Genomic DNA, 17,763 nt, shown 5'->3' on the forward strand with positions numbered 1-17,763 from the left:
AAAAAAAATGACTAGTAATGAATAATAGTGCATTTTAAAATTTATTTTCTTTCATCATTCTTATTAATTAAAGTTATTATATAGTTGGATTTAACATTTAAATTAATTATCTAGACACTACAAATCAGAATATGCAAATACTGTCGGATCCTCGGTCATCAGAATAAAAAATATTTAAGTAAAACACTATTTCTCAAAGTGTACCACTGGGACTTATATGTAACATACATGACAAGACAAGTCCCATAACTTTTTCATGCCTCTCACAATTTTTTTGAACTGCCAGAAGTTCAGAAAGAATAACGTGAGGCAGACATAAAAGGGGAAGGGATGGGGAACAATAAAATTATTACAAATACTGCATTTCTAAAACCTATGAGAATGATACAAAGTTTACAAAGGAAGTCCATGATTCCATTTATAGCAGATCTTGCCTTTTAAGATCAGGTCTAGATAATTTTTCACCACTACTTCTGCCATGAACGGAGGTTAAATGCTTTTTGAGAGCAGACTTGTGCTTGAAATCCATATCACAACAATGGCATTTGTATGGCCTATCCCCACTGTGTATGTTCAAGTGGTCCTGAAGAGTGCTTTTAGCAGTAAAGGTCTTCAGGCACACAGTACACTGAAAGGGCCGAATGCCCATATGCCCTCGAATGTGCCGGTTAAGATTTTTCTTCTGTGTAAATGTTTTCCCACATTGTAAACACAAGAAGAGTTTATGCATCTTAAGGTGGCGCAGGTAGTTTTCTACATGAAGAAACCCTCGCGGACACCTGGGACACTGGTGCCTCAGTGAATAACTCTCCTCTAGGTTCTGAATCTCACTTGCTGTACCATGACTTTCATCAGTATTCTCACAAAATAAACCCTGACCTTGATTCCCAGGAACTTCTGCCACTCTGCTCTCCACTGTAGAATTAATCAATGAATGCTGTGTTTCAGAGAAATACAGGCTTGCTTTTGATGAGGTACAAGGCTGTGAAAACTGCCCATTTTCTCCACTAGCTGTACTGATAGATTCTACATGAAGGATACAAATTTCATTGTCTTTAAAACCCACATCTATTGGGGATAGCTCTGGTGACTTAATTTCCTTTCTCTCTGATGTCAAGCTTTCTACTGTGGTCTGTAACACATTGTCTTCCTCTTGTTTAACATGGAAATCTATGTTTATAGGGCTATCTTCTGAAATTTCAATTATCTCACAGTCCTTATCAGAACTTTCTTCTTCATTCTTAACATCTGGATCAGAAGAGTGACATAGGTCAGCGTGTTGGTCGTTGTTTTTCATAGATAGATCAATTTCCAGATACTTTGACAAAGCTTCTGTGCACTTTTCCACAATGTGAACCATCTGAAGGTAACTGGCAGCAGTCAAATATTTCAAAAGCTCTTTCCTTTTTACTTCAAGTGCTCCAGTGTAGCAAGAGAGCAACAATTTTCTGCCAACTTCTGCACTTTGCAGAATGGTGATTCTGACATGTTTTGATTGTGTGAGTAAAAACTGATCTCTCATGAAAGTGGAACAAGCAGCCAATATCACCTTGTGCCCCTGGAACTCAGTGTCATTAATATAAATTGATACATCACAAAATAAATTCTGCTGCCTCAAGAGATTCATTTTCTGCAAGACCACATCTCCTTGCTGTTCAAACTGGAAGTGCAGAACATCAGACTCAGCAGCCATGGTCAAAATCTAAGCAGAATAAAACACAAACATTGATATAAGGATAAGGAACGCTTCCTCCCACTATGATAGTAAGAATAATTCTCTTCCTCTCCAAAACCCAAAGCTGAAATGGAAAAAAAAAACCCCAAATTGTACTCTGGGTGCTAAGAGTGAACCTCTATATCACCATCTCAAAATCCAGAAAAGTATAATGCATTTGTCTATGACCTCAAGACACATTTCTCATATTGGCTAAATTTTATGTGCCTTGTGATCAAGAACACTCAATTTTTAGTATCCAGTAATAGGCAAAGTGATCACAAAAAAACTACACTTAGCATGATATCCCAAATTAGAAACTTTTATGTACAGACCTTCTGTTCCCCACGACTACTACAGTTCCTCAGCCCTGTTCACATGGATCATTGTAATGTTTTCCCCCAGGCTTCCTCAACATTAACAATCTCTTGTATAACCCTCCTGATTTCCACCCGAATTAACATCATCATCATAAATTAAACAACAAAAACACTTCTGATTTAAGTCATCCATTGCTCTCCTTTAACTCCAGGATGGCCTTTAGGTTCTTAAAAAGAATGCACGATCCTTCGCTATTTAAGCCTAATTCACTTTTACATCTTGATCTCCCTCTACTAATCATACTCTTAAGTTCCTTAGATATTAAATTCTTCATAATCGCTCAGATAAAAACACCTAAATACACCTCTGCATAGTTATTACTTTCGCGTTTCCAGCTCCTTTTTCCAGCTCGTGATTAGGCTCCTTTAAACCTAAAACAAATGAGACTACAGTGACTCCTCCCACAGGGTCAGTCGCTCTCAGAGCACCACGAGAAGACGCCTGATTCCTCCACGTTTCTCCGTGAGCATAGGAGCTGCCACGGAGGGGGAAGAGGTCAGGCAACACTGTGGACCTAGCGCTGGATCACGGTGGCCCGGACGATCCCTCCGGCTCCGCGTACAGCAAGAGCCAAGTTTTCCGGGGCCAAGTCCCTATCGGCCGAGGCACTACAGCACCCGATTAGCTTCTCGGGGGTCGCGCACTGCCGCCCTCCTCCTCCTCTTCAGGCCTCGACACCTGGCGAATCGCCTTGGCGTTCACTTACCGACCCTGAAAACCGGTGTTGAGGCTTCCGCGGTAGCGGCGGCCGGGCCGGAAGGAGGACTTAGCCTAGGAGGAAACACATCCGGTGTCAATCAGCTTTATTGCTCACTCGGGGAGCCGCCTGGGCGCCCCGGAAGGACATCTGAGACTTTTCCTCAGACCCCCTACCTCCTGGAACGACAGAAAAGCACCCAAATGCCGGAGAGCCTCCGTTCTTCTTCCCAGTTTCGGAACGCGAGCCATTCCCCTTCGTGAGTCCTCCCCAACATCCATGTAGGAGACGAGTATGAAGTTGGGTCACGGCACGTGCGTTCCAGTACCCAACGCCGGAACCTGTGGAGGGTCCTTGCGGATTATTACGGGGCGGGGTTTCCCTTTACGAGGCCATTTACTTCTTGAAAAGTGGCAGAGGAAAGGAGAAACTACCGTAAGGATCTGTATTCAAGATTGCCTAACTAATGCCATCACGATCTGGGCCCAAAGTCTGAAGATAGCAAGATAAGTTTCAAGTCCACTTCCCAGTGCCCACCCTCTTTGGTCTGTCAATCTTTTTCTTTTTTTGCTGTGCTGGATCAAATCCAGAGCCTCGCTCCTGATAGGCAAGACTATCTAGCTACATTCCAGCCCCAAAAGAACTGGGGATAGAAGCAGCGGCTTTAACCATGCAAAGCATTTCTTTCCACTTATCCTAATTGGTTCCCACTCCTATAATCCATTTGTCTGCCATCAATACTGCATTTATCATACCTGTTTTGATATTTGTGTCCCATACAGGAGGTATTTAAGATAGTACTTACTGATTTTGCTTTCCTAAAGTTTAGTACTTAGTAGGCATAAAATGTCTGAACCAGTTTTAAAAACAGCTGCTTTACCTCTCAGCCAATTCTCATGGAAATAGCCGATTCCAGTAATAACTAATTTTGGTTAACTCATATTTCCTTCTGAAAGTATATTCAGCATATTTGATTAATGTGCTTTAAAGAATAAGTATACTGGATTCATATTCAAGAAACCGAAAAAGCAGGAGGGGAGAGAAAAGAAAGTAAACCATTGACACCAGAGTTTTAATTGTCACACTTTTATTAAGGAAACTTCCCCATAATAAGTGAAGAGGTAGTTCATAGTATGTCTAACATACAACAGATTTAGAACAGCTAGTCATGAGCTGATATAAAATGTGTGGTTTGTTTAGGACAAGATTTTAGAAGTGGTGACACTGGTCACCTTCCATCATAGACCTAATGAAGAAACTAAAACAAATTAAAACCACATCTGATTTACCTTAGAACCACTTCAATTTGGAGTTTGTCTTTAAAATTAAATAATAAATAAATAACTGAGACACAGCCATTTTTAAAAACCAAACTGGAAAAGAGTCCTTTCTCCTCCTTAATTATGCTGGGGATGGATAAAATACAAATGCTGAAAGACTAAGATTTTAAAATTATTCTCTATAGGAACATGACTATGTTTGAAAGTCATCTTCCTGTATAAAATTTACTTTATATCAGAAACTTGACCTCTCTGCAACATAATCTAAGAAATATGTATAAGCTAAGAAGGAGAAAAGGCAAGTCTCACCAAAATTAGAAAATGTCTCACAGAAACAAAACACCTCTCCAACCAAGAATGGAGGAGACTGCAGATTACTTAGTGGTTTGTGCTTGCAAAAAGTGAGAATTAAAAGTTTTACCAAGAGAAAATCAGAAAAAATGCTTTAAGTGACCAAAGAAAACAAGGCAGTTTTATTATTCTAAGTAGAAAATCAAATTGAGACCACATAAGATTATAAGGTCCATTAGGGCAGGGACCATATCAAATCTTACCTTCATATCCTCAGTATCTATATAGTACCTGGCAACAGTAGGTGCTTAATAAATGTTTCTTGAGGCTGAAGGTGTAGTTCAGTGGTAGAACATGTGCTCAGCATGCACAATCCCCAGCAAAAAAAAAAAAAAAAAGTTTCTCAAGTGACTGAACTAATTCAGAAATAGTCTCCAACCAGAGACCAATCATATTTGAACCCCTGCCTTTCAGTCTTCAAAAATAGTAACAAAAACAGGAAATGCATATGACCAAAGGAAGCATTCCAACTTGAAATTTTCCTGTGAAGAAATGATATTCAGAGAAAAAACCCAATACTGGTTGATACTCTAGTCTTACTGTTGCATAGAATTTATAGTCTTTGGATCATATACAAATCAGAATGCTATAAAGCAACATTAGACTATAATAATGAGTGATGCTGGGCATATAAGGTACCTAGTGATCTTATCACTCAACTGTATTCTCAAATTTTTAAACAAAAGAAATTATACTTCAAATTTGACTCACATGTAAACGTTTCAAATTATGACCCATCAGACTATATGAATTAGCCCTTTTTTTGATTATCTTTGTATGCGTTCTATTGCCCAAAAATAAAAACAAAGTCCTGAAGAAAACGAAATAAACAGTTTTCCAGACAAATCAATTTCACATTGGGAGCCTTCTCATATTATTCTTACTTGCCTTTTCCCTCTCTAACCAATACTTAACATATCAGTCACTTGCTTGAGAATGTAATACTTATCAAACTAAAAAATAATTAATGGGCTAGTGATATAGCTCAGTGGCAGAGTGCTTGCCAAGCATGCACGAGATGCTCTAGGTTTGATCCCCAGCACCACAAAAAATAAAATAAATAAGTCCCTTAGTGATATTTTGTTGGCAAAATCCAGGCTGTCTCAGAAAGCCAACAAGTAAACACAGAGGTGAAACAAACTGGGAGCTTTTTGCTAATGCATTATTCTCCATTGTGTACTAAATCTCTTTAAATCAAGGTATAATGGGAACAAGGAAGGATATATTAATTTATATTTAGTCACTTATCGATTTTGGCCAGTCTTGGCCAGGACAGCTCTTGAGCTTTGGATGTCCCAACTTAAAATGAAAGAGTTGGAATAAATGATTTCTTAGGATTCTCTAAGTACTCTTAACAGTCCTATTGCTAATTCTAACTCAGGGTCTTAAATAAAACTGAAAATTCTATGCCTGAAATGTGCTTTGGGAGAAACAGTTGTTTTGTTTTTCCATACTAGAAGAGCAACTTTGTATTATCAATCTATTGAAAGTGGGGTGGGGTCCCTTTAAGAGGAGTATCTGAATGCAAAATTGTTCCAAAAGCACAAATTGTTCCTATGTCCCACTTAACTTTCTCCATATATTTTAGAAATTAAGATACATGAGGGAAGAATTAAGATACTTGTAGTTAACTGGACAAAACTGTATAGCCAGACTCACCTTTCTGATGGCTGAACTCTGATGTAAAGTTCAGAGACTCCTCAACAGCCCCCTTCTAGAGAAACCATTATTCTTTTGCACATTTCAAGTGTGCCTAAAACAATCATTATTTCAAAAGCATCACTAAGCTATGCTTTAAGAATATGGTCTCTTACTGGGATATGCTACTTGGAAGACCTTCCATGTGAGTACTGTTGTATTAATTGTATTTTTGTCCTTTGTTAATTATACTCCTCATGGTGATCTCTGTCTCCAGATGTGGCTGAAAAGATTGTACTCTAGTTTGTGTGAACAATGAGATGAAGTTGGGCTTCAATAGTGTTGAAAAGGGCATAGAACAACCAACGTACTTTTTGATAGCCAGCTGCAAGGCAAGTACAGATGGTAGGATGCAGACTCATTAATTTATCAGACATGGATGAATTATCAATAGGCAACCAGAGGGTTCTATCACATTCAGATCAACAGCAGTATTATCATATATCTCAACCTATTTTTTGCCCAAAAACAAAACTATTCACTTCTCTTAGCATAGCATCTATTAGTGGAGAGTGGGATGATATTGTTAATTTGTTGGTGACCTTCAGACTGCCTGGTAAAAGCCTAAAACAGTGTAAGTCTAAGACAACATTAGGTAGACAAATGGAAGTATTCCTTGGGAAAGGAAAACAGACATCACAGGATAAATAAAACATAAAATGGGAGAGATCAGAAGGAAGGCAAATCCACTCCAAGTGGTAAGTTGCCTGGTCTATTAGTGCTTTAACTCACCCCATACCACCTGCACAGAGGCTTCAGAGAAGTCAAACTAGCAAAACCACTCCTAAAAATACTCAAGACTATTGTCACATTCTCAGTCACTGCTAGTTGTGAGCATTAAGTCCCTACTCAATTCACACAAGTACTATCACTCCTTAAGTTCAGGACAGCTTGGGCCAGTTTACCTGCATCCAGGACCTGTGTTGCGTCAGGCTGTGGCTGACACCCTTTAGAGTCTGTGACTGTCGTACATGCAAAAGAATCAAAATCCACTGTGAGGTCTTGCACATTTCTCTCATTGGCATTATCAAAGCTGTTTTTGCCATGCAGCTGCTTAAGGTGTTTCCTCAAAACTGGCTTATGTGCAAAAACCATGTCACAATAGTTACACTTATGGGGCTTATCTCCACTGTGAAGGTTAAGATGATCCTGTAAGGAACACTTCTGAGAAAAGGTTTTCCCACAGATTTTACACTGGAAAGGTTTAATTCCGGCATGTACGCGCATGTGTCGATGAAGATTGCCTTTCTGAGTAAAAGTCTTGCCGCAGAGTAGACACATAAAGAGTTTGTGCATTTTTAAATGGTTGGCGTAGTTCTCCAGGTGACGAAACACCCTGGTACACTTTGGGCACTGGTGATGCCACTGTAAGCCTTTGTCTACACCTCGAATATTAGGCCCAAAAACATCTTTTGAGGTCATGATGATGTTATCACTGCCTGTATAAGAAAGGGCATAATTGTGGAGATGGTTTTGTTCTATTTCACTTACTCTGTTTTCCACAGTTGAATTTATCAGGGAGTGCTGGGGCTCTGATGAGTGTAAAGCAGTGGGTTCAGAAGAAATAAACTGGTTCTGATCTTTCTTACTTCTAACCTCAGATACATCCCCAATAGATTCTACCTTAACAATCTGAATATCACTGTCCTCCATATCCATACTGTCTTCAGATGGATGAATACAAGGTGAGTCCTGCTTTGGGGAGCCTCTGGCATCTCCCTGCTGTTCTTTTGACTGGGGAGAAGCACTCTGTGGTTCACATCCCTCTTTACTATCCATTGGTTGTTTTGGCTTTATAAACTTCCACAGGGCCTGTGTGCATCGTTCTACAATGTGGCTCATCTGAAGAAAACTCGCAGCAGTCAAGTAATTTACCAGTTCCATCTCAGGGAATTCCAGCACACCACTATAACAGGATAAGAGCAATTGTCTCCCCACTTCAGAACTCTGTAATATTGAGATTTTCACCTCTCTGGAATCATTCAGTAAAAACTGGTCTCTTAGGAAGGGGGAACCTGCAGCAAACACAATTTTATGCCCCTGTACCTCAATATCATCTATGAGAACTGTAACATCACAAAATTTATTCTCTTCTCTTAATTTGTTCATTTTTTGTAACATTGAATCTCCATAATTTTCAAACTTGAAGTGAAGGAGATCTGATCTTTCAGACATTTTGGCAGACCTAAAGAACAAAAATGTAAAAAGGTTGAATTTAAGGAAATTTAAACAATTAAGAAACCTGGATTTACCTTCCAAAACCAAATTTGTTGTCATGCTTTGTATGTATGCATATGAAATTTTCTTTGAAAGAGGAAGCTTTTGATGGCTATTAAAAATTGCTCCTTACCAATATCAAGGGTCAATTGCACCTAAAGAGTAGACATATATAAGTGTAAATAGCTGGGCATTCACTCAATTTTTTAGACACTTAATATAATAATATATATTATATTGGATAATGCTAAGAATATTTATTCACTTCTCAAATGAGAATTCAGTCAGGTTTCAAAAGCAAACTAAAACATCCCAACCAAAGTAAAGATGAAGTGATTAGTTTCTTTTGTATGAAACTGTGGACCTGGGTCTCCTAAATCAAAATACTCTTCCTTTGCTTTGTATTTTAAAGAACCACAACAACATTGTTTGCCACATGCATTCCTGGACAGTCCCTTTCCTGTCTAGATCAATGTGAATTCATTTTATTTTCATTTCTGTTTTGTTTTTCCACTGTGAATACATATGAGTAATTCTGTGATAAAATGAAAAAGTTACAGATGTAGAGGGACAATGTTTGGCAAGTATTCAAACATATTTCTTTATTCTGGTCATTGTGGATAAATCTAAACTCTGTTTTAAGAACATTTCTTGAGTTCGGCACCTTGGTACATGCCTGTAATTCCCCTTACTCAGGAGGCTAAGGCAGGAGGATCACAAGTTCAAGGCAGTCTCAGCAACTTAGTGAGGCTTAAGCAATTCAGTGAGATCCTGCCTCAGAATAAAAAAAGGTCAGGGATGTGACCCTTGGGGGATTCAATCCCTGGTACCTTCCAAACAAACAAAATCCTTGATATATAAAGAAAATACTTGATACAGAAAAGTCACGTGGTAGGAACATTAGTAGGAGTAATATAGATCTAATCAACCCCTTCTAGATTCTGTTCTTTCCTCTTTTTCCCTATTTACCTATCAGTACTTTCACATGGACTACTAAATCCGATTCATAAGTATTTCTATTGGCTTCCAGTTTCTATTCCCTCTTATACATCACATGCCATCTTTTAAACACATGATTATATCCGACCCTGCATGAAATCCTTCAGTGACTTCCTGTTGTTTCTTGAAAGAAGACTAACCTCTTGAATAAGCTTGTTAACTAAACCTAATAATAATTAAGGCAAACATAGGCATAACCTTTTCAACCACAGAGAAAGTATCTTTGCCAAAACCCTTTGCACAGGGCTGGGGGATGTAGCTCAGTGGTAGAGGACTTGCCTAGCATGCCTGAGGCCCCGGCTCTCTGATCCTCAGCACTGTTTTTTAAAAACAAAACAACAACAACAACAAAAAAAAACCACTATGCATATTGGTCTGTTGACATAGCAGTGCTTTTGGATAGTCTCCATGTTCAATTTCCACACTCCAGATTTTCTCAGAACTTGGCTTCCCACGTGTCTCTCTAAAGGGAAAAGATGAATTAACCATACTAATGGTCTAGTAGTCATTGTAAAGATAATAAACTGACAGTCTCTTTTCATATCTTAAAGTTCTACAATCTCAATACATCTGAAAATTCACCTTGAATTTTTTGTATTCGTCAGTCTTTTAGTTCAGTTAAATGAGACAGCTAGTTTTCCTGGCCTTATCTAAACCTAAGGCCAATCTCTGACATTTTAAGTTCAATAACACTGATTTTCAGAGGCTCACAGAATATCAGTTCATGATAACAGAGTCCAAGTTTTGTTCCTATTCCTCAGTACCTGGTATGAAAGGTCATTATTCTATTGACTCTACATCTTATCACATATGTTTCCTTAGTATAGAACACTAACTTCTAGCCAGTTTTTATTTCCTCTGAGAGGCCCTTCCCTGATCCCTTAGAGTAAAAGAGTTGTCTCTAGGGTCTTTAGCAAAGTATTTCTATCAAAACCCTAAAATACTTCATTAAATACTTCCTTCCCCTCCAAACTCTGGTTACATGGCATGAGGGAAACCTCCATCCTATTCAATGGACTAATGCTGGAGCCCATATCTTCTTGGGTGAAATAGTCTTTTCTTTTGCTCTAAATTCTACTTATTGCTTGCCTCATTACTGGCTAAACTCTCTTCTATTCAAACTGGTGTATACTCCCTTCACCTACTATTATATAAACACACAGCAGGTGACAATTTGTATTGGCTGAACCTATAGGGTTAATCTGAAAGTATTAAGAAGGAAGAATTGTTATGAAGACCATCTTATTGCCTGAATAGACATTACAAATCTGAAGCCACGAGGGCTTACAAAGGAATAAAAAAGGGAATGATGAGCAAGTAACAAAAGATCACTTAGAGAACTTGAAAACTCACTGGATATAGAGAATGAAAACCATAAATGTGTAGATTATATACCAGGTAGGTCAGCTGAATGTATATGAAAAATGGGAACTGGTATGGCACAGTTGATTAATAAAGTATATGCTTTCCCTCTGTATAGCATTCTGAATATATGGATAACAAATGATCACAATAAGTATTAAAAACTTCACTGAGAAAGAAGGGATGTAGAGAAGCAAATGTATCTAAGGAAAGGCAGTATCAAATATAGAGGAAACTAGAAGATACAGGAAGTATATCAGTAATCTAAAGCAGCAAACTCTTTATCATTGGTCAGTTTTAGCAATTGCAGTAGCTTAAAATGTCCACTGTCAAACTGGAATGGTGAATGTTGCAGTTGATAACAACCAGAAATTATAAAAAAGTTAAGTGGCTAAACAAAAATGGGATAAGAGTTCAGCTAGTCTTGACTGCTTTATAGCTGATCATGATACCCTCAAGTCAGTATTTTTCTACTCATTGTTTCCAACTACAGTGTGATAGCACTCACAGTTTTAGAGGGATAATTGTTCCTTGATACTCTAAACATGAGGAATGGTAATACAATTTCATTTACTTTTTATTCATCAGTTCTCAAGAAACTTACCATTAGTAGCCAAACAGATATCTTAGAAAAGTGCTTGCTTTAATCAATCTGCTATAGTCCAAGAATGTGAGGGAAAGTTACTCTTTTTAGGAAATTTTTCCAAATACCTGTCATTTTGCTGCACTGTCTCCTTCAAACTCTTATTTCCAGACCATTTAGTGTATCCTTTAATTGTTTCCTGGCATGAGTTCTCTTTTCAGTAGATTGTTAGTTATTTGATGGAAAGGACCAACTGTTGGTTATGCTTCACACAGTTTATTAAACAAAGATCAGCAGAATAATGCACTCGTAATGTTCCCTAAGGAATTATTATTGAGCGATGAAAGGAATGCTCTTTAGTATCATGATACTCTGTTGAGTACTTGGGGTAAAACATTTTTCAGGGGTTTGATTCCCAAAATAGTTTGGCCACATAAAACCAAAATTTAAACACTTTGTTTTGATGTTTTAAAAATAGGTAATAAGGAAAAAAACAAAATAGGTATTAAAGGGCTGGAGTGTAGCTCATTGTTAAAGTGCTTGCTTAGTATACGCCCAAGGTTCTATTGATCCCTAGGATCACCTATACAGATATGGCCACAAAATATGTAATATAAAAATTATTAAATTTCTAATAAACTAGCTTAATTTTTTATTTTTTTAAAATATTTATTTTTTAGTTTTAGGTGGACACAATATCTTTATTTATTTATTTTTATGTGGTGCTGAGAATCGAACCTCACACATGCTAGGCAAGCACCCTACCACTTGAGCCACATCCCTAGCCCCTTAATTTTTTAAATAAGAGAAATAATAATACCTAACCTTTTCTGCATCCTTGTTATAAGCCAAGTGTAATTCTAAATGTTTTACCTAAATTGACTTGTTTAATCCTGAAAATCTCTATAGCCAGGTATCATTATTATCCAAAACAACTTGCTGAAATTAAGTAGGAAGTGTTAAGTGTTGGAGCTAAACCGTGTGCCCAAACTGCATTTATGCCAAATTCCATATATGAAACTAAGCTAGATGCAGTTTTGCCTAAAGGATTATATTTTAACTGTATAATAGTTCAGATTTCTCTCCTCAAGAGTAGGCCAAGAAAATCTATTGAGCTGTATACTTAAGATTTGTATGCTTTTGTATGTTTTATTAATGCTTTAATACAAAGCTTATGTTTAGAAACAAAAACTACCACTTAAAGCCAAATTTGCATCAAGTATAAAAAATTTTAATGGTATAAATCATTTCTGCATTGGTTATATTCCTGATTGCATTTAATGTCTTTTGCCTTGTTATACCTTCCTTTCCCATCTAACTTTATTATTAGTTTTCCATCTTTTATATATTTACATTTGTTGATTGAAACTTAATACCATTTGCAAATAACACAAAACAAACATGAATATATTTGATTTCAGAATCCCCACCTGTAAGTAACTTCTAAGTATAGTAGTAATTATTCATAATATTCATAAAAATCACTTATACAATTATGGATTATAGTACGGCTCCTTGTAACTGAAAGAAAGCAAAGAATTCATCAGGTAGAATGGAGACATGGGCACCACATTCTGTTGATTTTTTCCTTAGAATGATTCCCAAATTCTCTTACTTGTTCTTAATGTCATTGCCACAGGTCAGGCCTCCTTACCATCTACTGCCCAGGTTACTGAGATTAAATCTAAATACTGGGCTGGGGTTGTAGCTCAGTGGTAGAGCACTTGCCTAGAATGTGTGAGGCACTGGGTTAGATTCTCAGCAACACATATAAATAAATAAAATAAAAGTCCATGACAACTAAAAAAAAATTTTAAAAATTTAAATACTGCTGATAACCATTTCTTTAACATCAATGTAAACAGAGATATTCTCACTTAAGATTACATTTTCTTTGCTTATATTTACACAGTCCTTCTATTAATATTTTAGAACAGAATTAAAATTTTCCCTTTGTTCAAACAGGAATAATCAAAAAGGGCTAATGAATAGCCTTAGGGTGGCCAAGAAGTGAGAAAGTACCTAAGTTTCTTATCTCAAATTCCCATAATAACTGCTAAGAGAAACTTTTCTTTCTGGATAATAAACTCCTAAAACCATGCTAGTCTATTTCCTTATTTACCTCACAGAGGGCCCTTATCCTTCAATTCAGCACTAACAGTGACCTGGTAGTCTTGTTTCTCACTAACATAATATGCCATTTTCTCAAATAGGCTGTATTATGCTGCAGCCTTCCTATCTGTAAACCTCAGTACTTTTCTTCTTTTGAGTGACTTTCATGAAGCTATATTCTCTTAAGTTCTCAATCGTTTGTCTTGTTTGGACTTTTTTTTTTTTTTTTTTTCAGGGAGGGGGGAGTGCTGGGGATTGAACCCAGGAACTTGTGCATGCAAAGCAAACACTCTACCAATTGAGCTATATCCCCAGCCCTTGTTTTGACTTTCAAATATAATAAATATATATAGAAATATATCCTTTCCAGAAAAATTTTAATCATTGTAGATAAAATTCCTTTTCCCGGGTGCCTACTACTCAATACTTGGTCTTTCCTGATGCTCATTGTTCCTATTTTAAAAACAATACTAATACATGGCTACCACAGAAAACATAAACATGTTTCTTATACATAAATTGTTTTGCAACTTGCTTTTTTCATCTATTCTTTTTGAGAGCTAATTGGGTGGACAAATATAGAGCTAGCTCATTCTTTATATTATTTCATTTTTTATAGTTGTAAATGGACAGAATGCCTTTATTTGTTTTATTTTTATATGGTGCTGAGAATGGAACCCAGTACCTCACACATGCTAGGCAAGTGCTCTGCCACCGAGCTATAGCCCCAGCCCTATTTTATTTTTTTTGTGGTGATGGGATTAGAACCCAGGGCCTTGCACAAGCTACATGAATTATACCACTGAGCTGTATCCTTAGCCCTAGTTCTCTTTTTTTAAACTAATGTACAGAAGTAAACAAGTTTCTTACCTACTTACCTCAGTTTTCTTTTTTCTTGTGGTGCTGGGTTTTGAGCCCAGGGCTTTGTGCTTGCTAGACAAGCACTCTGCCAACTGAGCTATATCCCCCCACCCCAACCTCAAAAGTTTTTTTTACTATTGTTTTGCTAGTCTTTCCTTGAGGATTCACTAAATTAAGTGAAGGAAGTATATCCTTCAAAGCTCAGTCTTGGATTTTTGCAATGCTTTTTCAAGACTTACTCAGAAAGCCTGTATTGTTTCTCAGTGTTTTATTATCCTCTTTATGTTAATAATTCCTAAACCCACATCCTCATCAGTAACCTTTACCTCAATTTAAGCTACTCAAAAGTGCCTGCTCTAGGCTATTTCTCTATTACTTAAAATGCATGTTGCCCACACTGTTACACTATATCAAACTCAGCCAATTAAGAAAAAAAAAATATGGAGATGCCTTACAGAACAGTGACTGCACAGGCAAGGAAACCTTTCATATGATGTTATTCTAACAGATCAAGGCAGAAAAGATGAAGGCCTGAATAGAAATAATGATAATGTGGATGGAGAGAAAATAGATTTAAGAGATGTTTCAAAGAACTAATAATCTTGCCAGGGGTGGCTCATACCTATAATCTCAGCAACTGGAGAAACTAAGGCAGAATGGTAAGTTTGAATCCATCCTCAACCACTTGGTGAGACCCTGTTTCAAAACAAATGGGTGGGGGGTCTGGGATATGGATGGGTGGTAAAGAGGGCCCCTGAGTTCAATACTCAGTAATGCAATTAAAAAAAAAAAAAAGACAATCTTGGTTACCAAAGTGGAGAAGAAAGGAAATAAGAAAGTCAAGATGACTCCAAGCTATTTGAGTGATTAAATATCTTTGGCTGTCATTCAGTAAACTAGAGAATACTAAAGGGGATGAATCTGGTATTAAAAATAGAGAGTCAGAAAAGCCTACATAACATCATGATAAAGATTTATTAGCTAGGTGGATTTGGATTCATGGCAAGTGATAAATGAAAGCATAAAAGTGGAAGAAATAAACCTAAGTTGGCATAGAAGAGAGGAAAAAAATAAGAAATATATCACAAACATAAATTCATTACTTACCTTTTCAAATTGTGTCTCCTTCCAAGCCTTTCCATTTTTTTTTTAAGAATAAGCCTATCTTTTCTTAAAATTTTCGTACTTACTCCTTTGCCTCCCAAGATATTGTCTCTGCAAAGTAGTGGAGGCAAAACATGGACTCTTGAGCCATATTTTCTACAAGTAAAACCCTGCTCAACTATAACTATGTGACTTTGTGCAAATTACTTAACAATTCTGCTTCAGTCTTCCTGTCTACCAGTATTTAATTACTTTATACTGTGGTTACGGAGAATTAAATCAGTTAATTTGCAGGGGGAGGGGCACTGGAGATTGAGCCCAGAGGTGCTTAACCACCAAGCCACATCCCAGGCTTTTTTTATATTTTATTTTGAGACAGGGTTTCACTGAATTGCTGAGGCTGTCTTTGAACTCATAATCCTACTGTCTCAGCCTCCTGAGCTGCTGGGATTACAGGTGAGAGCCACCACACCTGGCTAAATAAGTTAATTTTTAAAAAAAGCTTCAAATGTTGTATGTGATCTATAAGCATGTGTTAATAGACAAAACCTGTCAGTTTTTATTGTGAAATCCCTCATATGCATTCTTTTCTGATTCCCACTTAACCAATTCTCCATATATCATTTTTATTTTTTAATTTGAGATAGGGTTTTGCTAAGATGCTGAGGCTTGAACTTGTGATCCTGCCTCAATCTCCAAAGGTGCTGTGATTACAAGCATGTGGCTCCATGCCCAGCCTAAAATTGACTTTAAAAGGTCACTAATGATCTCTTAATAATGAAATTAATCACTTTTTCCCCTTCTCATCCCTCAGGTGCTTTTGCATGAATTAATCGAGCTGAGTCTTCAATTCTCTTGATAAGTGGGTCTTCTTGGTTGCTAGAACCCTCTGTTTCCGCTACTGTACCAACTACTACTAGTTACAGTTCTTTTTCAGCTTCATAAAATGCATCCACTACCCTCCCCTGTCAAAATGTCCTTCTTCCTCAACACTCCCTTTTTGATGCCAGCTCTTCCTATAGCTTCCACCTGTATGCCACTGTGTTTTGGCTGATCTCCAGATGTACACTTCCAACTCTATGCTGGGCGCGTTCTGTGTGGCTATCCCATTAGATTTCAACGTGTACAAAAAGTGAATTTGTAATCTACACTAACCTTATCATTCAGTTTCTGATTATGGCATCATATTTTTCAAAAGACTAAAGTATATGAATGAGATTAGATTTGATACCTTTTTCTCCCTCAACATAAATTACCTATGGAGTCTTGACACTGTTATGTCAAGCAACCAATATTACTGTCATAACTCTAATTCAGGAATTTACTGCCACTCCCCAAACTTATCCTATTACCCCCTTTAAACTTAATTACAATAAGTACTTAACCATTATCTTTAAAAGTCCAGATTCAGTTAATAGGAATTTCTTCCTTATAGGCTTATTATAGAAAAAAAATGACTTTTTGCAATGAAAATCAGACTCATCAAAAAACTGTCATTAGAATTAAACCTTTCACTGTCTGGCCCCAGTCTACTTTCCTCAAACTTCATCTTATGCACAGAAGCTCCCCCAGCCCCACCCCGATTTACTCTTTCACACATTACACTCAGTCAAAATAGTAGCACTCCAACTGTTCGTTCTAATTGAAAGCCTCTTCCACACTTTATCCTCGCCAAGAAGTATAATTCAGATGTCTTTCTAAAGTCTTCCCAGCACTTCTCCTTGAACAGTTCGTACATATAAAGCAAACTATCTATCCTTCTTTCTTTCCCTCTCTCTCTGAGGTGCACTTGTTTATATATTGCTCACACACTAGACCCTGAAAATTTTAACGACATTTAACGAATCCCCAGCGCCTGGCATAATGCCAACAATGTACAAAGTGTTCTGGCCACTGGCTGAACTGGGAAATCCCATTGAAAGAATAACTCGTATTCTCATGGGTTGGCGCTAAAGGCCTTGCCTTAGGCAGGCTCCCGCAGATCGTTTACCCGGGCCTCAACTCTGGCACTTTCAACAAGACGTCAGGGTCCAGCATCGGGGTCAAATGTTGGGCCCTCGGTTGGGGTGCCAGGATGCGGTCCCTAGGGTATGTTCGGGCTCCCCACTCCAGAAGCAAGGAATGGGGAGGGAGGCAACGTGGGCCGGACTAAGGGCTTAATTAAGTCCCCTAGGGCCTAGGCTAGTCTCTTGGCCCTCTTTTTAGTGCAGGTCCCGGCCGATCCAGGGCCCCAAGGGGTTCCATTTTGAGACATCCCGTATCCCAGCCCGGTGCTCCGGCCGCGTCGAACTTACAGACCCGGGGGAAGGTCGCCGTCAGGATCCGGCACAGCCAGGAGCTCCGGCCCCTCGGGGCTCCGGGAAGGGGGAGGGGCAGGGAACCGGAGCCAAAGGGGGACCCAACG

The 17,763-nt window shown here is 37.9% G+C and overlaps 2 protein-coding genes across 3 annotated transcripts; both read right to left on the reverse strand.

The window, feature by feature from the left end:
* Nucleotides 1-22: 22 nt before the first annotated feature.
* Nucleotides 23-17,719, reverse strand: Zbtb6 (zinc finger and BTB domain containing 6). Of its 2 annotated transcripts, XM_071600925.1 has the most exons (3): nt 17,654-17,719; nt 2,802-2,866; nt 23-1,702 (listed from the first exon to the last, which is right to left on the reverse strand). In XM_071600925.1, the coding sequence occupies exon 3, from the start codon at nt 1,691-1,693 to the stop codon at nt 419-421; it is 1,275 nt and encodes a 424-aa protein (XP_071457026.1). In that variant the 5' UTR covers nt 1,694-1,702; nt 2,802-2,866; nt 17,654-17,719; the 3' UTR covers nt 23-418. The 2 variants fall into 2 exon arrangements, with proteins under 2 accessions (XP_071457026.1, XP_027793473.2); XM_027937672.2 differs by lacking the exon at nt 2,802-2,866 and having other exon boundaries at nt 17,654-17,710.
* On the reverse strand, nt 3,863-8,296 carry Zbtb26 (zinc finger and BTB domain containing 26). The gene has a single exon (XM_027944676.2). The coding sequence runs from the start codon at nt 8,294-8,296 to the stop codon at nt 6,971-6,973; it is 1,326 nt and encodes a 441-aa protein (XP_027800477.1). The 3' UTR covers nt 3,863-6,970.
* Nucleotides 17,720-17,763: the final 44 nt, after the last annotated feature.

The sequence above is a fragment of the Marmota flaviventris genome, chromosome 13, assembly GCF_047511675.1.
Source record: "Marmota flaviventris isolate mMarFla1 chromosome 13, mMarFla1.hap1, whole genome shotgun sequence".
Classification (NCBI taxonomy): domain Eukaryota; kingdom Metazoa; phylum Chordata; class Mammalia; order Rodentia; family Sciuridae; genus Marmota; species Marmota flaviventris.

Bases quoted from the DNA above. Each gene is read 5' to 3' on its own strand.
- Zbtb26 (XM_027944676.2), bottom strand. From the start codon at position 8,296: ATGTCTGAAAGATCAGATCTCCTTCACTTCAAGTTTGAAAATTATGGA.
- Zbtb6 (XM_071600925.1), bottom strand. From the start codon at position 1,693: ATGGCTGCTGAGTCTGATGTTCTGCACTTCCAGTTTGAACAGCAAGGA.